A 25612-nucleotide genomic window follows, 5' to 3' on the forward strand; every position below is an offset into this window, starting at 1 on the left:
CATGACCTCAGCCCTGGCTCGTGTCACAGAATGCAGCACTCAGGACAGTATGTGAGCAGGGAATTGCAGTTTTCTATCTTGTCACTGCAACGGCATCCAATTCTTTCTTCTGGCACCCAGATACCTTGGCCAAGAAAATCAGAGGTCACGCGAAAAGCTGAGGATGGATCTTCTGAGTTCCAGAACTGTGGTCAACTCAATGGGTTGGCTTCCATTAGCTATCAAAATAATGATTAAATTTCGCATTTGTAGGGCCAAATCACTGCGCTGTCTGCATTTATACCACTTGGAAAAAAAAGAGGAGTGCACCACCCAAATGGAAACCAACACACCAGAGAATCAGGAACCTTACCACAGTTATGAAAAAAGATCCTTGCTTTATGAAAGAAAAAAGGTAAGGCTGTGAATCAAATCTTAAACAGCAAGATCATGTTCTATTTGGAGATAAATTATTACTTGGAATTGAAAGAGTCATTATGCCTCAGGAGCACCTGTCCAGTTCATTTTATGTTCAGTTCCGTGTGACTGAAATATGGCTTTTTGGCTTTCCAAATATAAAGTCTATTGCTGCATGTGTCTGATCTTAAACTAATCCTTCAGCGAAGGGAATGTTTTTGAGAGGGGAAGCCTAATGAGAAAAATATTGTGAAACTGGAGGACATGTAAAGAATGTGCTGTGACTGATACAAATTCTGGTCTGTTTTTTTTCAAATTAGCTTAGCTGTATTTTATTCAGACTAACACATCCTCCATCCTTCCTCAAGCCTGTTTACTCAGCTGGATGTCCACAGGGTCCAATTTTCCCTCCAATTGCCCTTGCACGCTAATATAATTGCAGCTCATATGGTTAATTGGTCAGCCTACAGCAGCGTTTGTATGCATTTGTTCATCTGCACTACCTGGCAGCCTCTTAAAATGAATTTATGGACTGAAAGTACTATTGAATACTTCATTTCATTCACTTTATAAAAGGACAAAACACATCAAGAAATACTTCCAGAAGCTTTAGGCATTAAAAATATTGTAGTGTACACATTAAAATAATTTTTATGGGAAAGTGGGAATAGATCTCTGTTTCCACACAACAAAAAGTAGGCATATAGACACAAAATTCAGTTGTACCTAATTTGCAAATACTAAAATAAATAAATTTCATAGTAGAGATCAACTGGATTGGAAATTATTATGTGGGGAAAAGAGGCCCAATAAAATTGCAGACAAGAGCAAATGAAATTGTTGGCAGTTGGCAAGAATGGCCTTTTCTGGAATACACATAGAACATAGAATTTTACAAGTTGGTTTTATGCTGTTGTGGAAGGACCAGTTTGAAAGTGATTTTTATTACTGTTATTACCAGAATCCAGTTCATGTGTTGAAACAGAAGATGCAAGTCCTGTGCCACAAACCATCATCACGTAGTTTGAACTCCCATATTCATGAAGTGTTACAATTCAGCTATTTTAATCATTTCCTTGCAGATATAACCACTGGCTTTTTGCTTCTGCTCACTTTTCTTGCAGTGGATCTTCCCAGGTCTCTAAACAATTTCTGCTATGTCTGAGAATACTGCTCACACCAAAATCACCAGCTCCTATTTTATTACTTTCTGATGCATTTTTCTGTGGTCACTAATATTTTGTTTTACATGTCTAAATCTAATAACTCATATGAATGAAACCAAAATGTATAAGCTTTCTCTGCATTGACATCTCTGGCACCAATCTGCACTTACATGAAACAGAAATGTTGGCAATTCAGATCCCTTTAATTAGCTTGGATAGAAAAAGGATTCCAGGAATGATTATGAAAGGTTTAATACACTGTACAAAAAATATACAAGCCAAAGGTTCTTTTTTTAAAAAAATCTCTATGTTTGCAAGTTGATAAGTGGTAATTTATAAACTTTTAGGTAATACCTACAACCTAAGTGGGTTCACACAAACATGCCAGAAAATGCCTTGATGTTGTGTGCTTGCACTTGCCACCACCACTGCTTACAGATTTGTTTGTTTTTACATTACATACAAGAAGTCATATGACAAAAAGTGAGGGAGCTTTAATGCATCAGTATAAATGCACTGACGTAATTTAATTACTGAAGTAGGAAATTTAACCAGTGCTGTAACTAATGCTGTGACAGAGACTTCTACTGAAAATCAGACTATTTTCAGTTTCTGCCAACACCCAGTCGTTCGCTTGAAAAGACACAGAAAAGATAATAAGAACTTTACTATTTATCAGACTTCAGTTTCCCAAAGCCATCAATGTGAATTATAGATTAATCTTGTAAAACAAAAAGTATCGAGTAATGGCAGCTATTTAAAAAGAATTGGAAAATCTAAAAACAGATTCAGAAAATGTAAGCAAAATATCTAAACAACTAAATCAATGTTAAAGAAATTCAGAGGAGAAAAGGAAACTTACCATCTATTCTGTTCAATATGAGTGTGGTTTTAAGTAGAACTAGTCTATCCTGATATGCGCTGCAGGAAGCTATGAAAAGAACTATCAAAGCTGAAAATGAGGGCAGATGAATGTACAGAAGTCATTCAAAGTAGAAACTTTCACGTAGTACTGAATTCACTACAATGGAATGGGTAAATGAGACAAGAGTCGGCCTAAAAACGTCTGGTTTCTAATATAAATCATAAGGAGAATTTCTCCCAAGGATAATTTCTTCCTACATCATGCAAATGCTTCTAAAAGTTCCAAACAAAATGAGAAATCAGTATCATCCTGATTTTATTGGAAAAACTACCCGCATCTTTAACCCATAAGATACACATTGTGATTATTTTTAAATTTAACTTTCTGTCTTTTGAACATAACAATTCAGTTCTGTTAGCTTTAAGTTAGGAGTTAGTTTTCAACAGGAAAACTAACTTACCCAAACTAAAGTGAGACTCCTGCTTAAGACAAAGTGAAAATTAAGCCTCTAGAGATATGGGACGTAATTTTTAGAAGGTTCTTTACGACTTCACACAAGCAAGCATACCACAGAATCTGAGAGACATTGATGGATAATCTCAAAATGTGGTAAAATGAGCCTCTACCTCTGGCAGTTGCAGCATACTAAGCTGAAGCCTAACCAGGACTTGAAAACCTATGCGAATGTCCAGAGCTGATTTGAAATATTTAAGAGGTAGCAAAATGCAACAGAAGTAGTTATTTGGTATAACTAGTAGCAATATATATAGAGGGCAGGAAAAAAAGAAGCATTCTCTGAGGGGAGTTACGTGACTGAAAAGGAATAAACCTGAGAAGTTTATATGCTGGGCTTGTGATATACACATCCGTACTAACCTTTCTAGCATTCTTTCTATCTATTAGCATTGCTGGACAAGTACCATGTTCAGTTGGATATCTTCATTAGACTCAAATCTTTGTCTCTGGACTTTAAGAAGAGATTCGAGTTTTCACTGCTGAAGAAAATCTAGTACTATTTTGAAATGCAAAAAATGGAGTAGCACCTTTGTATTCAGACAGTTAACTTTCAACCAGTTGCACGATTATGACTGAAAATGTATTTCTTACATATGGTGCTAAAAAAATCAATTTATTATTCTTGCATACATATAAAAACTGTAGAGCTAATATTGACTGAGAACTAACATTGAAGGTGGTACTAATGAATAACCACACTGTTTTACACAACTTAGTCTTCAGAGGCAGATACCATGGAAGTACATTTAGTTTTTATTCTTATACTACTACTAGTAGTACAATTAAGTACTGTTGATTGGAATATCTATAGATTAAGCAACATTTTTTGTCCACAAAAATCAGGACTGTAGCAAACAAAACACTTTTAAGGAACGTAATGATATGTCCAGTTGGGAAACTGAGAAGAGTCAGTTAACAGTACTAAGCTTTGTCTTTGTGATAATATTGTTCCAATAAGGCTACCTCACCTTCTTATTTTTAGCAGCATCAAAATTAAGTCTACAGTGAAGACAAAGATTGGAGATGGCAAAGTTAAACTATACGTCTAAGCGTCAGCAACTTCAAATACAAGAGACAGTGGCAGTCTGCTACAAGTGACGTCTTGCTGGTAGAAAGGTTGGCAAAATAAAGTATATAACTTGCTACAAAAAGGTGTTGTTATGTTAATTACAATTTCAGGTTACCAGAAACCCAACTTATTATCATTTGTTTCATCTGAATGCAAAGATGAAAAAGATTCTCTTTCATAGTACTACTGAAATCCTGTCTTTGTCCCCTGTATTCCTTATATTGATGTAGAGTAGCCTAGTGGAATAAAACAAAATGTTTTCATTGTTTTTAAAAAGTATAATTTGTTGAATAAAACTAGACAACTGTAAAATGAACATTAGAAGACTTGTATAATGACGGCATGGGTACACAAACTGCAAATACTTGCTCTTTTCAACTTCACTCAGCTCAGTAAGCTTTGCTAAAAAATCAAAGCATTTGGTCCCATCTTCACTTCCACTGTTTTATGAATTTTCCCTTCACGCTCACTCACTTTAGATTAAATCCAAGTAGAACAATGTGATTAAGTGCTTCAGAATGCCATTTTTAATTTATTATTTATTGTTTGAAAGAAAAGTCAACCAATTCTGAAAATTTTCTATAAAAGTTGCACATGCTGTACAACATTTGATGTGGACCCAAGACTATGCCTATTTAAGACACAGTCTTGTCTTGCAACATTCGTCTTTCCACTAGCACAGACACACACCCAAATCATGCAATTATTGCTCCACATAACCACTGTGCAGTAATGAAGAATAACAGCTGCACACCGTCCTTGCTTCAGGCCAAGAGTCAACCGTCGTTGCTTAATATGGCCAAAAGAGGGCACTTCGAGAATAAGAGAGGAAAGGCTCTACTCCACACTTGAGCATTAGCTAAGCAGACTACAGTCTGAAAATAACTACTCAATCTCAGAGACCAAACGCATAGTAATGTCTCAAGCCTAAGAATTAATCAGCATGAACTGTAAAACATGAGAAAAAGTGCAAGGATGTTTATATGCATGCCCTGTTATCCACTCAGAGCATGTTTATCCCCAATCTGTGCCTTATCAGGACAGATTTTTTTCTGTTTCGTATTTCCTCTTTTTTGAAAATACTGGAACAGAGTTGAACTTTTATCCCCACAGAACAGGTAACATTCACTGGTCTCATCATTTCATTGTACAAATCATGTAAAAAAATTTTAACTGACGTTCACAGAGTTGAGAGGATTCTGTATTCATAGAATTGGTTCTCTATGTACAGTTAACTGAGTGATATCAGAAAACAGAAGGAATGAAATATATGCCCCATCACAAATGTATCACAAATAATTATATTCTTGATCCTCTCTCTTAACAAGCGTCAAAGTGTAATGACCTGCTATGAAAACTGATTAGCATGAAAAACTTTTAAAAACAAAAACAGAGTTTTTCTCATATAAAAATTGGCACATAAACAAAAACTGACTGCTACTATTCCCCTAAGATTATAGTAATTGAAGTCCTTCCAAAGAAAAGTGAATACAGGCATTACTTTATAATAAATACATATATTCTTTTTAATTTCAAATGCTAGTCTAGCCTTTTCATCCACTTTCCTCAAGCTCACCTTTGTTTATGGATTGCTGCCAATTACGATCTTAAATTCTGAAGTCACATCTATAAATGCAGTGACAGAGAACAGTTGAATATTAGGCTCAAAATTTAAAAGAACAAAGTATTGTATTTATTTTTAAAGAGCGAAGGGAAGTCAGTTCACACGTTAAAAGCTCAGAAAAAGGTTAAAACTAAAGTAATTTTAAGATGATTCTTTTAGCAATTTCAATGATCAAAACTGTTAATTCAGTAAAGGAACATCCACCATAAGCAGTGACTGTATTAACATTTTAAAGAGCAGATCTAAAAATTCATTATGAATAGCATTCATGACAAATTTAGCCCTTCACTTTCAATGGACTGTTTGCAAATTTACTGATTCTCTGCAAATTCAGAGATATTTGAGATGTATACTCTGAGTCTGTGCCTTTGAGAATTACCATCACTTGGCTGTCATTTAATCATAGAATCATTAAATGGCCTGGGTTGAAAAGGACCACAATGATCACCTATTTTCAACCCCCTGCTAGTGCAGGGTCGCCAACCACCAGACCAGGCTGCCCAGAGCCACATCCAGCCTGGCCTTGAATGCCTCCAAGGATGGGGCATCCACAGCCTCCTTGGGCAACCTGTTCCAGTGCATCACCATCCTCTGAATGAAAAACTTCCTCCTAATATCTAACCTGTCACCATCCCTGGCAGGGTTCAAGAGGCGTCTGGATGAGGAGCAACGAGGTATGGTTTAGTAGCTTGTGGTAGGAATGGTAATGGGAGGACGGTTGGACTAGATGATCTTTCCAACCTTGTGATTCTATAAAAAAATTCTAAGGTGATTAATTTGTGATTAATTTAAGGTGGATCCTGGTCCTGTTAGAGTAGACAACAAACACCATAGGCATTGCAGCTGTGAATCTCCCATGAAAATTCACAGAACTTTCAAAAATCATCAGTATCTCATGCTAGCATTTGTACAGATATACAATGCTATCATAAATTCCATAATTACAAAAGTCAAGCCAGTTTTGGGAATCATTGTCATTTCACCACAATGCAATTATGCTTTCTTTGGTTAATTACTTCTGTAAATAAAGGGCCCAAAACAAGCTATGGTAATCAGTATAATACACTATCCCTTTTAGTAGCAAATATCTGTATCTCTATATAAATATTTTTAAGTATTTTCACAAATACTTCCCATTTATAAAAACCTAAACCAATTCCAGCTAACTGTGACTAAGGAAGAGAAAATGTAAAATGTTCATTACTCTAGCGACAATATACTATCTCTTATGGTACATTATGCTGACAAATTAAATATGCATTTTTAAAAAGAAATCATTCTTGTATATGTACCATACAATTTTGTTGTTGTTGTTGAATTATTGCAAAGAAGTCCTTGTGGTATTAGGGAAAACATGCTTTACATCTGCATATTTTACCCTGTGGCTTTTCATAGCTTTTGCTGACATAAATACATTAATATTTTCCACTGAGACTACATCTATTCAGAAGGATGACTGTAAAATGTAAGATCTCTCTATATAAACATATGCATGTTAAACATATACATATAACTTCTCAGACAAAAGTTTAGGAAAACGTCTCCTTTTTTTAAATGCTATCTTTTATAGTGCAGTGCTGCATGGTTAAAATCATGCATCACAAATAAATGGCAGTATAGGAGAATTTTAAACACATGCAGCAGAAACAAAGACCTCAATATTATCTAAAAGACCTACAGATAAAAAAAAGTAAAAAAAAAAAAAAATTAAGACACTTAGTGGGAAAGCTAACAATCAATGTAAACTTCATTGTTTCCTACCAGAGGAAAAAAAAGAAAAGAAAGAGTCATTATTAGCAAACAAATACTCTAAGACTGCATTCCAGTCATTCATTTTTACTATTAACTTCAAAGGCAAATGAAATCCTTTAGGAAAGCTAATTTGAAAGTGAATATATCTAAATGTAAACACACAAAATATATTAATTTCAGACCAGAATCAAGACCACAGTTAAAATAAATTTTGGGACACGCTGTGATGTCTACAATTGGTGGGTAGTTTTTAATTGAGTTGAAGACTGTCACAGTCCTATCATCATAAAACCTGTAACGCACTTCCAGCATGGAGGAACCATCTGTGCCCACCATCCGTTTAGACGTGATTGGGAAAGTGGTAGGGAACTCGCAGTGGTTGCCTCTGTCTGAAAGGAATAAACCACAGGATCTTCCAGCGAGTGCCAAAAACTTCTGAGAAGGTCTGCTGCCATGGCTTTCGGGGCCTCGATCTACAGAAGACAGCATTATTAGTGAAAGACAGCACTCCCATGGTGCACTTCAGTCAGATAAAACAAAACATGTTGGCTAGGGATCTATTACTGGAGTTTTTTCCACTGTTGCATGCAGCTGAAACTCAGCTTCAGAAAACAGAAATTATCTATGTCATCGATCAGCTAAAGGTAATTTTTTGAAGCAGAGGAGAACCTCAGAATCAATGAAATGTATGTCAAACAAATGGTTTTTCATCTATATTTTTCTAAGAAAATGCAATTTCATTCATCTATTGTCAGAAAGGAAAAAGAATAATGTGTGTCTGCTTTGTATAAAACCAATTATTATAGGATTAGAGAGCTACTGCAAGAGATAGGAATCACTGGGTACACTAACATACAAAATAATTTAAACAGTGCCTTCAGTTCCTCGCCTCTCACACAATCAAACAAGCAGCTACTCCTTCAGCAAATAAATGTAGAAAGTTTACAGCACTTACATATCTTCACAACAGTTCAACATTTTCTCTATGCTTGTTGTGTCCTGTTGAAGAAAAGAAAACAGACTGAAAAACTATTTCTTTATATTCCTATACATTAACATGCCATTCTGAAAGGAAATAAATAAAGCAGGGAACAATTATAAGCATATGATGCTTTGACTTTCATCCAGTAGGTCACATATTACTCGTATTCCATTACTCATATTACTCATATTCATTTTTACAGTTGTGAAAGCTGTGAGATTAAGTGTTCAAGAGTCGTCTGGATGAGGAGCTGCGAGATATGGTTTAGTAGCAGTGGTAATGAGAAGACGGTTGGACTAGATCATCTTACAGGTCATTTCCAACCTTGTGATTCTATGATTCTATGACTATATGCACAACAAATTTATTCAGTTTGTCAAGTGATTTTTACGAATATGATGAACACGATGTAACATTAGGTCATGTAATTTTACAGTGATAGCACACACCACAGAATATTAACAAAAACAACAGCATTATTAAAGTTCAAATAAATTCAGATATTACAATTAATTCACAAGACATTCAAAAGTAGCGTGCACAAAGTAAACTCTTGCCATATTTTTCATAAGCACTCATTCTAGACCTGGAGTAGTCCACTGAGATAACCACAGGAACTAAATACATTTATACCTTAATAAAATTGAACCATTAACGGAAGTAGTACTTTGAAAAGAAGGAACTAGTAAGAAATGGATGCAATACTGATCTTAACGAGTATCACAATGCAAACATAATGCAAACAAAAAATCAAATGCTAAGAATATACCAGTCATTTCAGTTTCTAGAGTTACGTGTTAAAAGTAAATATGATTATTTTAAAACTCATCAAAAAATAAACAATATCCAGAATGAAGATGCCCCTTCTGCGAAGAGTAAACAAAATCATGCTTTCATGATCATAATTAACTTAATAAGTCACCAGGTTTTGTAACCAATAGATCAATTTAAGCTTTGATCATCTCCAAATAAAACTTCTAAAACTACAAACAATAGTGCTTTTCTCTCAGTTCCACACATGTATTTAATGAAAAGCTTGCTTTGTAGATAAGTATCACTTCAACTCCAGCAGAATTAGTGTTTCCAAGCACTGCCACAGCTCATTATGGCCCAAAATCATTAATCAGATCCAAAATACAATAATTTAAATATTTTTCTTGGTTCCATCTTCTTGTCATGGCAGCTTGATATTTCCCTTCAATCTTCAGTCTTCAGGCATGTACATAATGCACCTGTCAGATTACAACAGCATTTGAATGAAACTGAGAGCTTGCCTTTATTATCCCAGCCATCCAGAGATGCAAAGGATGTGGCTTAATTAGGCTGTGACTTCATTAAGTCATCTGGAAACACTACCTAGCAATAAAACTGTGCTCCTTGGCTGTTCTTGCCATCCACTGCATTCAGTTCAGTACAGGCACTGCTGGGATTCTGCTACCATCTTTCACGAACATCTGAAGGGCACTGGTAAAATGTTATTGGGATGTAACAAAGGAACTCTGTAGCATCCCTACTTCACTGACACGTAGATGTGCTCAGTTCCCCTAGTCAAACTTCCATCTTCTACATCTTCTTCCTGACCATGAGCAGTTTTGGAAGAGGATCCCTTTACTGCTAAACTGCACAAATTTAAATTCTGCCCTCTGGCCTACCTGCTGAACTCTACATTCACTCCTGCACAGGAGAGAAGTTGCCTATTCTTACTCCAACCTACCAGGAAGAAAATTTTTCTCTTTGTTTCTGTCAAAAAGGCATGCCCTGAGCAGATGATATAAATCCATTCTGGACCCACCATTAGGCGGATTTGAACAACTGCTCAAGAGTGAGAGAGGACCAGAAAAGAGACAGCAAATTGTAAATAATGGTTTTTATTCCAATTCCCATAAACCCTATGGTCCTGTCTAGCATATCAGCCTGCCTTCCCTCCCCTCACCTTCCACTGGTAGCAGCAAGAAAGCATTAGAAGACATTTTCCCCATTACAACAGGACTGGGCTGCACAGCCGAAGAATATTTTGTTTCCTTGGCCTAGCTTTTTGTCTTGTTCTTTTCTGACGAATGAAGATCACAAACAACTGAATAAATAAGCACAGATATTACTTCCATTACACATTAATGAGGTTATAACAGTGGTTTCACGACATGCCCCTTCCATAACTGCAAAAATATCACTGGGAATTATCTTCTCGTCACCTCAAGCTGTCTATCTGATGGTATGTTTGAAAGCACTGACTGTTAACTAATGTTTTCAGACAGTGCTATGCTAGTCCAGACTATAACTGATTTCCAGCTATCAAGGATTTACATTACCATTACACAAAAGGAATCTTAAAACAGCTTTGGATGCAGATACTCAGTAACAAACTAATACAGTAAGCACAGCCTCTTACTCTTTCTCCACATGGTCTGTTCATTAATGTGTTTGTAGTGCTACCTAAAACATTGTATTTGAGATTTTTAGAATAATTTCCTGTTAGGAGATGGAGTGGGGGGAGAGCAGTATTTCTCCTTAGTTGTCGTCATGGCACTGAGAACTGAAGGATGCTCAGTGTGTGCTTGTGTCAAAAAAGCAAACCTCTGCCACGTGCAAAAAGCACTACAATAGGACCTGCCGAAAGTGTCCACAAGAAAAGACTGTCAAACTTCCAAATCTTTCAAACATACTAAGCATTTTATTTGGATAGGAAGTCAAAGAAAATACTCCTTTCTTTCCTTCTTCTTGCATTAAAGTTCTAGAATATACTTTATCATCCTTTTACTTTACAGTAAAAGAACTGGACTAAACAGCCAATCTTTTGTTTCTGGGATACCTTTTCAGAACGTATTAAAAAAAAAAAATCTTTATAGACACATTTTAAAAGCTGTGAGCTAGTGCTTGAGGGAACAGGAGGAAACATCTCTCTTTGAAGTTTAGCTACTTAACAACTGCTGGAGACTAACTTACCCAAATTCCCCCCCTGCTTCCCTCTCCCAACACCACTGCCAAACAGCTGGGCTCATTTGAAATGTATTTTAATTTGACAGTGAACCAATTTACCTTTTCACATGAAAGTGAAACTTCACAGCACCCCAGGAAACTCAGCAGCCCCTCTGGAGATGGAAGAGGAAGGAAAGGGAGATATATTCTTCTTTTAGAAAAGAAAAGAAGGACCAGGAGGACCAGAATAACCACTCTTCTTCTGAATGTATCCTGTTCATTAACGTATCTCATGAATGGCTTTCAATCAGAATATCACCTCAGTTACTTGTGCATTTAATGCATACAAAGGCTTTATTACAACATCGGCATTACTGCATTCAGCCTAAGAGGCTTTGTCTGTCTGCATATACTATCAGCTTGGATTACTATTAATAGAAGACTTCTAAGAATTTTTGGGTTTGTCTTTTTTTTTTTCAGATTCATAACCAACGCTGATGTTTAAATGTTCTAAGGAGTTGGCAGTCTGACATCACGTGGTATGAACCACCTTGTTATACCTACTGAGACCTAGTAACCTCTATCTTCAAGAAAAATACTGACTTTACACTAAGTCAAAATTGACTAATGAGGAAACGATCAGTTTTACACAATGGGTCATGTGGTCCCCAAAGCGATTGGAAACACCTGGCTATTCAGACACACACCCACCAATAAGTGTCTAAAAGGAGAAAAAAAAATAAAAATCATAACCTAGTGAGAAAGGCAAAAGAAATCTGAGGAAATAAACACAGAAATCATTAACAGTGTATAACTTTAAAAGGCAACAAAGGGAAAAGTGCTCAGATTCTGACGAGGAGATATAACGTTTGGTTGTTTTCTCATTGAGGTTGTTTCTGGGTTAGTGGGTTGTTTGTTTTGGTTTGGTTTGTTTTTTTTTTTTTTGCGTTAAGGACTTACTACAAGTTGAGCAGCTTGCCTGCTCTAAGTAAGCTACTGCAACAGCTAATTCTGTTAGGAATGATAGGAGCATTGAGAGAATTCTGTGGACTTAAGATTAATTTGCAAATGAATGAAAAAGAAATCTTTCACATCCATATTTTTAATAAGTATAATCAGCTGCCTCAAAAAAGAGGTTTCAAAAAAGATCCCATGCACTGTTTTACAAATTGTGATATAGAATGAGATTCATCATGAACTAATTTATGATGGAGCAAGCACATGGAAGAAATATTTTCCTCTAAGTGGTTCATGTTTTCCAAAGGAGAAGCAGTAATTCATAACTCACAGAATTAACTCCATGTCATGTAGCCACAACCTTTAGTTCAGTTTTACTTCTGTACTTGCTTGAAGTGATGCACAATCGATGCAGTTTTATTTAATTCTCATATTAGAAGAAGACAAGCAGTAAGCCCCACTTTCTTAATTGATTAATTTCAAATATCTAGAAATCTAAAAATTAGCTTGGAAGTATGATTACGTAGAAAGAGGAAAAACAAACAAAACTTTTTGCAAGTCTTCCTGAACTTGCAACCATTGCTTTCTCGTGGAAGTACCACTCTATCTGAATAATCCATCAACTTGTCATTCCTTCTACCTATCTTTTCTTGTTTGTATGGAAATGGCAGGTGAGCAGTTGAGGAATACTAAACACTGAGCATCTCACAAAAAGAACTTCATAGATTTCCCATGTTGGCATTAATTACATTTTGATTTTATATATGGCTACCTTTTAGCATTGTTTTCTTAATCTCGAATTCTTAGTTAAGAAAATACAATTAATTTTGTCAATATCAGTTAGGTTCAGTTTGAAAATTACTAGTTGAGTTCTAGCTTCTATGTTTTAAAATCCTTATATCAGAGAACTGCATGCAAAATGAAAAAAAAAGAAGCTATGGTATATGTGTAAGGAATATTCCTACACACTTCTAGTCTCTGATGCATTGTGTTTATAAGACTTCTTATGTATTTGTCAGTTATTACTAAATAATTCAGCGAAAGAAAACATGACAACAAATTAGGAGTGCATCTGCAAAGAAGATGGAACAAACATTTCCCCAGTCTATTTCAAATCCACGGTGTGTCAGGTGCAGGTGCCTGCTTGACCGCAAAACACATGACAAAACATGCACACTATATTTCTTGATACATAACAATAAAAGAAAAAAATATTAAGGAAAAAAATGCTTTGCAAAGCTAGCCATTGGCTGTCCTCACACTGAAGTCAATTTAATTGTCTCATGTCTGAATTTGACAACCATGCACTTGGTCTTGAGAAAGGGCATATATTGTTATTATAGTTACTTATTTTAAGCTGTTCCAAGGTACTTCTCTTATTAATTAGAAAAATTATAGAGTTATATCAGGACTTCTTCCCTGGGCAGTGAAGTGGATATTATTGGTGTGGTATTTTTCTTGCTTTCTTGCAGAATATAAAATAACTTTGACTAAATTTTCAAAGTACTGCACTTCTCTAAAACTAATGTAAATAATGCTTCTCAATAAAAGTATTCTCAATTTACCTAAAAACATGCCATGATTTAAAACAGATGAGATCTTCTGCCACTTTGGATGTTTTACACTTCAATTTATTTTGATACTTTAAATAGCTCATGAGAGAGCTTTTTAAAGGAAATTAAAGTTTTATTTCGATGGAAAGTACATAGACTTCTAGATTGGCAGGATATATTTCTTTAAAAATTAATCTAATTCCTTCTCAGTTTGAGAAAAATAAGTTAGAGATTCAATTTAAACAGTTAGCAAAGTCTCATTCAAAGACCAAGACCAATTAATTCCTAACCAATTAATTTATTGGACTTTATGTAGTCTTCTAATAGGAGATTTATGTATCAGCAGATTAAAAGTGGAGACAGGAAAAGGAGAATGGATAAGAAGAATGGAGTAGACACAGGCTGACAGGGTTCACATGAACTTATTTTCCATTGCATTTCTGATTTGAAATTATTAATTGGGTTTATACATAAACGCTTTCTGTTCTTCCTCTACAATTTGTACTTCACAGTTTATTATAACCGGGTAAAGTATATGCTTGCCTAGGAATCCTGATTTCCTAATTTTAAACCCCAATTTCTTCTGTGCTAAACTTAATTATGAGGATTAATAGTTCTTTGATTACTTTTCTGCCATCCTTGGGGAAAAAAAAAAAAAAAAGCTCTTATTATTTCACTCATCAAAATAGTATTTAATAGATTATCTGATTAAAGATATGATTACAAATACTTTTTAACTACGAGACACTTATTTCTCAAGAAAAAAGCATTTTAGCACAACTACAAAACTCGTGCTTGCAATATATTAAACAGTAAAACAGTAATGAATCAACACTGTAAAATATGGAAAGAATTTAACAGCCTTTTGATTTTGTTCATAGAATAAATTCACCTACATTGCATTATTTTGTTTCATCTCGGGTAAAATTTTGCCTGATGCTGATTCTACATGGAATTATATTTGTTTTTCTCCTTTTTTTTTATTATTTGTATTTCATTTTACATTGTGTTATTACATGAAATGATACTTTTTAAGGAATTAAGTGCTTGAAAATATTTCTTTAGGATAAAAACAAAAAATTAATTTCTGCAACTTCCACTTATCTCATTTGCTTAAAATGAAAGTTGCTTTCTTTTCTTTAATAAATATAAAATAAATGAAACCCTGATTAAAATGAACAATGTTCCTCAATACATTCTCACTGTATCAGTCACAGTAAGAAGTTCAATTGTTATGGGTTAGTAAGTTTAGGATGTCCATGTTGAGATATATCTGTTCAGCCTGACAACAAAAATACCACTGAAATACATTTGCTACTTGAAGGCAAAAAGGAGAAACACTGCAACAACAATACAAGATAGTACGTAACAAATATCAACACTCAAACATGCTTCTAAAGAGACAAATTTATGTGGATAGGCATCATATTGTACACCGGACAGACTGCTGAACACCAGCTGTTAAACTGTTTTCCTTTCCATCCTCCTCAAGGCAAATGAAGGGAAATTTCTCTACCACATCCACATAGCGTTGAGGCTCCAGGATACTGGTATATCACGGTGCACTGTTCAAACTATCAATTAACAGGAAACCCCGGCAGCATTAATTAAATTAATAAAGTCACTGTCCACTTAGGTTATGATAATACATATGCTCCCTTGCATAAAGAACATGTGGTATCTATTAAATTTATAGAAGTCCATCCATTACATAGTTTTGTCCCAGAAGAACAAGTTACTTACTAAGTAATTTTAAAGAAAAGTGTGTACCTGCTATATAGGCTTAAAATCACAGAAAATCCTACTTGATGGACCATAATGGAAAAATAAAGAAAATGTATATAAGTTCATACGGTTTGTTTGAACATATGGAAAAATGAAAACGCTAACTGTTTAGAGTTTGAAATAAAAAACAATCAAAGGTAATCCTTTAAAATTAGGGTTCAGATTAGTCTCTGCAAAGGATGCTGTTTAACTGAAACATCTGGTAGTGTTATGTTGAGAGACAGACCTTTTTTAACTTTGGAAATGAGATTAGTAGATCCGTTATTTGTAAGTGTCCGAGTAATTTCTAATTATTTTATCTGGGTCACAGATAATCCGCTTTTACAGGGCTCCCACAATGACATCAGAGGATCACTGCTGAACTGATTATCCTGTTACCTTCCACCATACATGGGAAGATGGGATTTTCCTTTTGTACAGAGGAAGAGAAAGAGAGAACTGATTGCTTTAGACAGGTGGCAGCCGACAAAACAAAAAACAGAGCAGATCTTGAGAAGAACCCAGCCCTCACATATGCAAAAGGTACCACACGCCTTACAACAGGCCAGAAAATCGAATATTTTTAGTACTGCCTGGTGCAACTTAAAAGCCTCACTGGATACAAAGTAGAAGTGTTAAAAAAGGAGTTGCTTTGCAACATATCAAGATGATCAGATAAAACATTATTTAAATGTATAATGTAGTACAGAACTACAGTCATATCTTGTGAATCAAATATAATTGATATGTCAGAATCTTACCATATCAGTCAAAAACGTGTTTTTAACTGTTTTATTTCATTTAACTTAATTTCATAAAACCTGTGTTTTATTTCATTTAACTGTTGAAATTATGAAAAAATAAAATAAATACTGATTTCTGTAAGCAGAACAGGAACAGGATCCTATGATTCTATGAGCGAAACAGACAAGTGTAAATGCCAGGGCTGGTCCTTAGAAATACATACTCAAGTAACCTGACAGTTTCACCTTTTTAAAGAAGACTAGATTACAGCTCTTTACCTCTTGTAATCATAAATTTGAAGCAATCTATAGCTGATGAGAAGACTTTTTTTATTTCCTCTTGGTGAATTTATGTCTTTTCATATGAATAAATTTGGTTTATATGCACTTTGCTAGGAAAACAAATATCTGTTGTGCATAAAAAACAGTAAGAGAAAATGTGAAGAAAATGTGTCTCCAGAAAGGAAACAAGCTTCTGGACACTATTTAACTTCTAATCAAATTTTATTATGTGATATAAGGATAATTACAGAAAAAAAGAAGGTAAATGGAAATAAAATGAAGTAACATCTGCTCTTCGAGATTTGCTCTTAAGTTCAGTGCAAAATATTCTTCCTAAACAAACACTGCATTTGTCATTGCAGTACTGCTTACGGGCGTAAGCAGTAGTTACTTGAAACAGCATACTTTGGATGTTTTTGTAGAAAACTTATTTTTTTTCTACAATGGAACTGTCTCAAGCAAAACATTAATTTATATATAAATACCATTTTTATGGTTTAAAACAAACTAACAAATAACAAATATATTCAACATCTCTCTGCCTTGATGAAGTAGTTTGGAAGCACTTGTACTAGAGCTATATTGTTAACTTGTTCTTCTTGCAGTGATTGGGAAATAATTGCTCATGAGAGAGTCCTAGCTAGAAGCCATCTGAACTAAGTGGTACCAATTATAAGTATTCACAGCAGAAGAACAAATTTTTTTTTTTTTTTTTTTAACTTACTGTACTATTCTAAGCTTGCCTTTGCTGCCCAGAAATCTACAAATACTGACTCACCTCCTGTTAAGAAAGACAAAACTTAAATTTGCCGGACAAGCAATGACAGGGAATAGAGGACTGAAAAAGGTATTGTAATGCACAGGAAACAAGCAGGCCTTCAATACTACATGATCTTACTTCTTGGGTGAAACTGATTTCTACCACCCAGCTCTTCAGAAGCACAAAAATGGTTAGTAATAAAACTAATTGTTATGCTGAGAATTTAAGAAGAGCATCCTCTAAATTACAATCTGAGATTTTCTCCTTGTTTCAGAGATTTCTAAATTAGAAATAATTCAGTTATTTTTATGCAAGAGAGGAAGAAGTGCTAAAATTCAGGAAGATCAGGAGAGTAAAGGCAAACAGAGGTTTGGGAAAGAACTGCAGGAGAATGACAAGAACCACGTGCCCTTCCTGCTACAAGTGTGTTACACATATGCTAGTTTCTAGAGAGAAAGCACTAATCTCATATAAAGTGGCCACCTCAGCTGCTCCCCAGTTCATGAGAATAATTCATGTCAAAAGTTCTTCTAAGGACAGTTTTTGCCAACCAGCTGCTCTACTCTCATTGTGGGAAGTCACCTCCCCTGCTCTTTGACTGCCTGAACCTTGATGACATATTAATAGCAGTGTGCTCAAGATACTCCAGCAGTAATACCACAATAAGAAAGATGGAACAGATACGACAGATTAATGCATACTGAGTAACTTGGTCTGGTAGTCACTTTGCACAAGAGCCATAAGTACACAAGTTACAATGGTTTTATTTTTATCAGAGACAAGGCTTTATCCAAGCATCTATCAGTATCCACTGAACACACTTGATAGAGGACAACAGAAGATAACACCCCCTTTTAGTTTAGGAACTCTTACATTAAAGGATCTACTGTTATAACCAAGGAGACTTGCACAATGACATAGATCAGACAACTGCACAGCAACACTGGAATTTAGCAAGTGTCAGCACCCAAAGCAGAATACCTCACCTGCATTTCATAATATGTTTTGCTGTTTTTAGCTACTGCTCTGTTTCAAACATATTTGAGTATCTTGGGTATGCTCTTTCCATCATGAGTTAGACCTTTCTGATTTCAGAAAAAAAAGCATCAAGGAGAGAAAATGCCAATATTTCTTAAATCATATGGCTTATTGAGCAATAATAGCTTAATTACCAAAAGAGGAATTCTGCTCAGAAAAGTGACGTACAAAAAGGGAACAACATGCAAATGCATTCTATACATTCAACTTTACCTGTCCTGCTGCCGTGGCAAAAAAAAAGATAAACTAGCAGTTCTCCTTCTACAAGCATGAACAATCTGTACAAGCACCACAGTGCTGTGAAAACTGGGGAGTACCTATCTTGCTTCACAACTGAGCTACATTCCAATCATTTGTCTTCGAGCAGTCGTCATACTGTGGAAACCATCCACGCATACAGAAGCAAGAAGGTGTCATTTCAGGTACTAGCTCTTTACTATTGATGATGCTAAAGAAGGAAGAAGACTATGGTTTCATATAGCACGTTTCTTCTGTGTGACTGACAGTAAGCCTTAGGTGCTTCTATTATTTTTATTTAGAGACAGGAAATATAAACTATTGGCTTGGTGTCTGGAAAGTTATATAATGATTGCCTGCAAGTTCATTTTATGGAGATCCAAAAAGTTTTGCTACTACACTAAGAGTCAAATTTAGATAAATCTTCATTTTTACCTTTCAAAATCCAATTTTGGCAGAATTTGAAATACAGGTACATAACAAAGATAAAACCCAACAAACTTGAACTTACTTAGCTCATCTAGCCAGAGGCCCATGCTCTCTTCCATCCCACTTGCAGATATCTGTGCTGTTTCAGCAAGTGCATTATCTCAAGAATCAGAGCAATTAAAGTAACCGTGCATGCCTATGCTTGCGTTTCTTTTAAAATAACCTCAAACCTTCACTACTAGTCTCTAATTGTCTAAATTGTGGTAATTATTTTGTCTGTACCTTACAATAAATTCCATCATGAATTCATCATTTTAAATAGAGTTCACTTCAGATAAAATTTGCTCTATTCATGCAGGAATGCTTGGTGCTGAACTCCAACACGGTAAACATGTTACTACTATTTCTAAGCGACCATATTTTATTGTTTCTACAGGACATAAAAATGCATCTACGTTGCACCTAGCACTGTGGGTGGACACATCCATTTACTTTGTTTCTCTGTTACAACATCACAAGTGCCTTTGGGAAGCCTTGAAAGTACTCACCTGCTGCCCTCTCATCTGCCTTTTCCACTGGCTACCCAAAACTTTTGGGAAGTGCTCACAGAGAAAGCAAATCCCCACACTACAATACTGTACAGTTAGATTTTCTGACACAAGTTACAGACTAAGCACAAACTCAACAACAGATTGGGTTTTTTTGTTTGAAATTTGACTAGCAGGACTGAAACACTGAAACGGGTTAAACAGGGAGGCTGTGTTGCTTCTGTATTTGGATATATTTGACAGAGGAGACTACCACTGAATAAACCTTTCTATGCAGCTGGCCCTGCTCTGAGAAAGGGTTTATCCTTCAGAAGATCCTTCTAGCCTATATTCAGTGAGTCAATGCAACAGTAATCGCGTGGGGTGAACAGAGATCCCAATTACAGATTTCTACTTCCCAGTAATCCCAGACCTAAAACACTGTGCATAAAAAAGCAAGCATAGAAGTTCCACTTCAGGCAGAGTGCAGTAACAGGCCCTACTTCAGACCTTTACCTTCTGCTGTCTGACTCTTAGAGACTGTATAGTCTATCTGTATCTGCAATTTTGTGGTGTGTTCGTTTGTCAAATATGACAAAAGAAATTATCTAGGCATGCTGGGGCTCAACAACCCACAGAAAAGGAGGTTGATCTTGAAAACATTATTTTCAGCTCCTACCTGTTTCAGGGCAGTAGCCAGCTCAATAGGTGCAATGGGATGTACAACATAGTATGCTACAGAACTGGCACAGAGAATGCAGCTTTTCATTATTATTTTGTAGGCCAGTGGCAGCCTAACTGCATAAGGAGTCAGACTGGTGAAAGAACGTACTTAGAGTTCATGCGCATTACAGAGGCAGTGCAGTAGGTATCGTGTGTCAAAATACAAATGTTCCAAGTTTCAGGTGTGTCTGACAATTGGTTTCACTCAGTTTTTCTTTCATGTACATTAACAGTATAGGTGGACACTGATAGTACCGAAATTTAGTGTAGCTTCTGGCAGCAACAGGCAGAACTGAACCATACATGTAGGTTTTGTTTTGTTCTCTCCTGCATCACGTCTGTGTTTTGGCATAGTACTAAAAGAGTGGCTTTTTGTTTCTTCTCATATAGCCATTTAACAGACTCAAAAGACATGCTCAATTCAGCATACGAACATTAATGATTCTTGAGTTTCTGTCTCCCTCCACCAGCGGGAGAAGGAGTAGAATCCAGATGTCTGCACCACTTTAGCTTGATACCTAACAAGGCAAAACTCTGAAGTACACAGACATAAAGATGTGTGCAGGCATTTAAACACAGAGTTGAGTTATCAGCTAGACCCTGGAACAGAAATCAGGCACACAACAAAGAGGTGCAAGGGTAAACAGAGCTAGAGTTGAGAGAGTAGAATGCCAGAAGATTGCTAGACAGCGCATTATTTTCGCAACAGTTACACAAGGATCAAAAGACAGTAACTCAAAGAAAGAAAACACAATGGAAACAATATTATTTTTATCTAAAAGATTTCAAAACTATACGGTATTGTTTCCTTTATTCCTCACAAAGGAATTACACATTACAACTAGAAGTTTTCCATTATGCATCTGGTAATGCCAGAATTAGTTCTCAGGTAGATCTCAATCAGCTGTAGTCATAAAGACGCAGTTATCTTGTACTTCACTGTGTCTAAAAAGTGTCTGGCAAACCAGATCATACATTCTTTTACATATGTAGAGGTCTGACTGAAACACTATCTTTGTTCAACACTGGAGTACTCTAAACATTTCTATGTATTCTTAATGCAATTTTACAGGATTCACTAGCAGTGATTCATTTCGAATGCACAGAAGCAACAAGTGCTTTCTTCTCACAGATATTTATTAAATTACTAAATTCATTTAAGTAAGAAACTTTTCCATGTAGAAGTGGTTTTACGGGTTACTCGTTTCCTTCTATACATTTAAGTATAGAATATGAATTTGTACTGTAACAATTTAGTGTAATACAGTCTCATTCTACAATTTAGTAACTGAGAAGATATGAAAGCTTGTTTATTAACATTCTTAAGAAAAAGTGTATTCCTCAAAATGTATGATTTATCAGCAGGCCTCACTGTCACAAATACTGAGACCATGGCATGTAAGAGTTTAAAATTAAAAACAAATATCAAAATATAGCAAAGTAAGGACTTTGTATGCTTTATCAATCCATAACAATGTAAGGTTTTATTTTATTAACACAAATCAGGAAATTGCTTTGATAGGTGAATTATTAGACACCGGTTTGACAGAAGGCTTCTTAAGATTTCCTTGAAGACAAGATTCTTGATAAACCACATAACGAATAAGTGGAAATAGTGAGAGATTGTCCTTTAAATACTATATGATTTTTTGTTTTTATTAATTTTATCAAAAATAAAGTGAATATGTATTTCTAAAATTAAGGGATTAGATACTTACAGTGAAAATACCAATTAGCTGAGTGTAAAAGAGTCCACTTATTCCACATAATATTATTATACCCATAAAGGCAGATATTCTTAGAAGAGCAAGTTCATGTCTAAATACAAAAACATCCTAGAACAAGACAAAAAGGAGAGAAACATTTTAGAACTTAAAAATTAATTTAAGTCTTTGAACTGATTGTACATACTAGATAAGTACCATTCTAGATGATTTACAGCTAGAAGCAAACACCAGATTTTAAGTAATGTGGCAATTAATTGATTTATTTGTGTGTTAAAATTATAAAACAATCATTTATGTACATAAACAGTTTTTTCACTATTCTGCTAAAAATTCAGATATTTAAATTGAGGGAATATATTAAGCTCAGATGAGTTGTTCCTCATTTTTCCACCTTCATCAGTGTCAGACTGTTATACATAAGCTTTAAAATATAAGAAAGCCATTATGTTAAACAGTCTAATGTATAGAACTTACTGTCTCACAGCCACAACAAATTTCATTTTAGCACCATCTCTTTATCATAAAAATAGTAGCATTCCTAGCTTAAAGACAGTATCTAAAAAAATCAAAGTATCTCAATTTTCTTGACCTAACTGTAATGCGGCCTATTACTCCACATTAACTTATCTTTACTCAGCCTCAAGTGGTAGCTTATCACATTGGACACTGGTGCACAAAAAAGTTGTCTCAGAGCAGAGGATATGAATTTACTGTACCACCTGCTCTGGAAAGTCTGATTTTAGCTAGTAGAAAATATGAAAAGCACAAGCGAGTTTTAAAGCTTTTTTTCAAAGGATAAAGCACCTTATTTTTATCACAGAAAAACATTTGTACATTGCAGTTACTGTAGATGTACTGCAAGTTCACACCCCATCTTATCCTTTGATAATGAGTTAGCACACCCATTCTCTTAGTTCTAAGTCATGATTATGTTCTCAAGGCTGTCTTTTGAATGTACACATCTGTTCTTCCACTTAGAAAAGCCAGATCACAGCAGGAAACTATTAAAACCTCTCAAGTATACTATAAATTACAACCAGAACATAAAAGTGAAGTGAATGAAAAAAAAAAAGATTCCTACTGCTTTTGAGCTTTTGAACTTTTATTCTTTAAGCTCAACCACTTGGACTCAAGGAAGAAGAACTCAAATTCAGGAATACTGGGGTTTAATTGAGAAAACACACACACACACACACACACACACACACACACACACACAATTTTAAAAGGCATAGGATTTTACCTTTATTTCCACTAAGTTTCAGAATATAAACCCAGGAAGAAGTTTATAGTGGCTACTAAGTCAATAATAACTGGAAGAACTAGAAATCACTAATTAAACAGCTAAATGAAAAACCAAAAATCAAAATGCACTCTCTTTTTCTAAACTGGTAGCCAGCTCTTGTTAAGACGGGATGTAGGGAACGTATTCATTTCCATTCTATTTAACTGTTTTTTATTCAGTCAACTAGTTAATTAAAATTACACCATCTCAAAATCAGTCACGATAATTTCAGTTTCCCATTTAACCACCTTCCCCAACATTTAAAGAAAAACAAGGTTAGATACTAAGTTCTGCAAGATACATAAAATATCTTCATATCTTCATTGATAGCGTTTTGTTGATCTGAAATGTTTCTATGCATTTATCCTTATCTTGACAGAAAACACTAAGATGTAAAAGAAGACTGCTAGCAGTGAAGTCACATTCTGGATCTAGCATTATACATTCCCATTAATAAAAGTGATACATACAACCTCCCAAGAGTTTGATGGACATCTTCTCCTTGAACGCAGTCTTCAGAACAAAACAGTAAATAAATTTTTAAAATCACCTAATACCAAATAAAACCTTACTGTAAGTAATAAGGAACACAGCTTTTCCCTTTGAACTCATGGTAAGACAAAAAACTCTCTCTCTCAATTCAGTATTACCAGGCAAGATATAGTGAAAGAAAATTTAATTAATTTTCTTTTAGTGAAGACCAAGAACTCCTATCTCTCCTTCCTCCCTAAAACATGAAAGCGTCTACAGCAAAAGAAGCAAAGCTGCTGAATTACTAATGAGAAGAGGTGACATCCTAAGTATTTTTTCCCCAGCCGCTATACGTCCCTAGGGGAATCAAAGTCTCATGCAGTGATGAACTAGAAGTCACTACCGAGCCCTCACCTAGCAATCTGCGGAAACAAGACAGTATTTTTCTGCAGAAATCCAAATCATTTGCAAAAATAGAGCTACTTTTACAATTTTACTCTGATACAGAAATGTGTCATTCCATGAAAGCAAGAAACATTCTAAAAGGAATTCATTTAAATCGTAGCAATGATAATCACAGTATCATAGAATGGCCTGGGTTGAAAAGGACCACAATGATCATCTAATTGCAACCCCCCTGCTATATGCAGGGTCGCCAACCAGCAGATCAGGCTGTCCAGAGCCACATCCAGCCTGGCCTTGAATGCCTCCAGGGATGGGGCATCCACAGCCTCCTTGGGCAACCTGTCCCAGTGCGTCACCACCGTCTGAGTGAAAAACTTCCTCCTAATATCTAACCTAAATCTCCCCTATCTCAGTTTAAGACCATTCCTGCTTGTCCTATCACTATCCACCCTTGTAAACAGCTGTTCCCCTTCCTCTTTATATGCTCTCTTCAAGTACTGGAAGGCCACAATGAGGTCTCCCCGGAGCTTTCTCTTCTGCAAGCTGAACAACCCTGGTTCCCTCAACCTTTCTTCATAGTAGAGGTGCTCCAGCCCTCTGATCATCTTAGTGGCCCTCCTCTGTACCCGTTCCAAGAGCACCATGTCTTTCCTGTATAATAATTACACACTTAGCATGTTGCTGCTTTATACGTGAGTTCATCTCAATCTGTTTTTATTATTCTTTCCCAGGACTGATAAAAAAAAATATTACTTAATAAGCAAACCACAGAAAGGTACTATAGATCAGCCCAAGACTAGACAATAAGTAATTGATCCCTCTTGCCAATGTCCTCTTGTTCAAACATAATTTAGGGACTCACTCATCTCAGTGTACTAACAGTATTAAGACAGCTTGCCTCTGTCTCCATAATCACACAAACTGCATTCAGAGCAAGAACGACACAGAGCCACGAACTGTGAGCATACATAAACTAATCATCAACACACAAACTTTCTCGCTTAGAACAGTAGAATTTTGATTCACAGCAGCTTTTTTCCACATGTGGCACAGCTGACATTAGTGGTCTTGCTGTAGATGTAATATACACTAATTTAACAATGAAAGCAGCACTTTAGGAAGCCAGCCCCCTTCTCTTTTTTTGGTTAACATCATAGTATGACCGTTCTGTCTAATCATCAGTACAAATGGCTTGTTGCCTCACTTTTCCTACTTCCTATATAACTCAGATATGCTGTGTCCATTTCACGCTTTCCCAGCATAGTTTTTTGCCTGTTAAGAGAGGCTCTTAAGCTCCCATTAGCCACTACTTCTACCTGTACAAACCAGAAAGACTGAGGATTACCTGAGAAAAGACATGGATAGAAATGTGTGGCACAGAATAAGAAAGTGAGGGCTGTATTGCAAACTATAAGGTATAACATT

At 35.5% G+C, this 25612-nt stretch overlaps 1 protein-coding gene across 4 annotated transcripts in view; it reads right to left on the minus strand.

The window, feature by feature from the left end:
- Positions 1-1744: 1744 nt before the first annotated feature.
- The window catches only part of ZDHHC21 (zDHHC palmitoyltransferase 21), a 43789-nt gene continuing 19921 nt past the window's right edge, over positions 1745-25612 (minus strand). For 2 of the 4 annotated variants that reach the window (XM_085213833.1, XM_085213832.1), the window contains exons 7-9: positions 22018-22134; positions 8344-8387; positions 1745-7861 (exon numbers count right to left, since the gene is read on the minus strand). In XM_085213833.1, the coding sequence (XP_085069959.1) occupies positions 7729-7861; positions 8344-8387; positions 22018-22134 (294 nt within the window). In that variant the 3' untranslated portion in view covers positions 1745-7728. Of the gene's footprint in view, positions 7862-8343; positions 8388-14161; positions 15371-22017; positions 22135-25612 lie in introns of those variants that run through there. The other 2 variants (XM_085213835.1, XM_085213834.1) reach the window with 2 other exon arrangements.

This window comes from Meleagris gallopavo, chromosome Z, assembly GCF_905368555.1.
Source record: "Meleagris gallopavo chromosome Z, MGAL_WU_HG_1.1, whole genome shotgun sequence".
Classification (NCBI taxonomy): domain Eukaryota; kingdom Metazoa; phylum Chordata; class Aves; order Galliformes; family Phasianidae; genus Meleagris; species Meleagris gallopavo.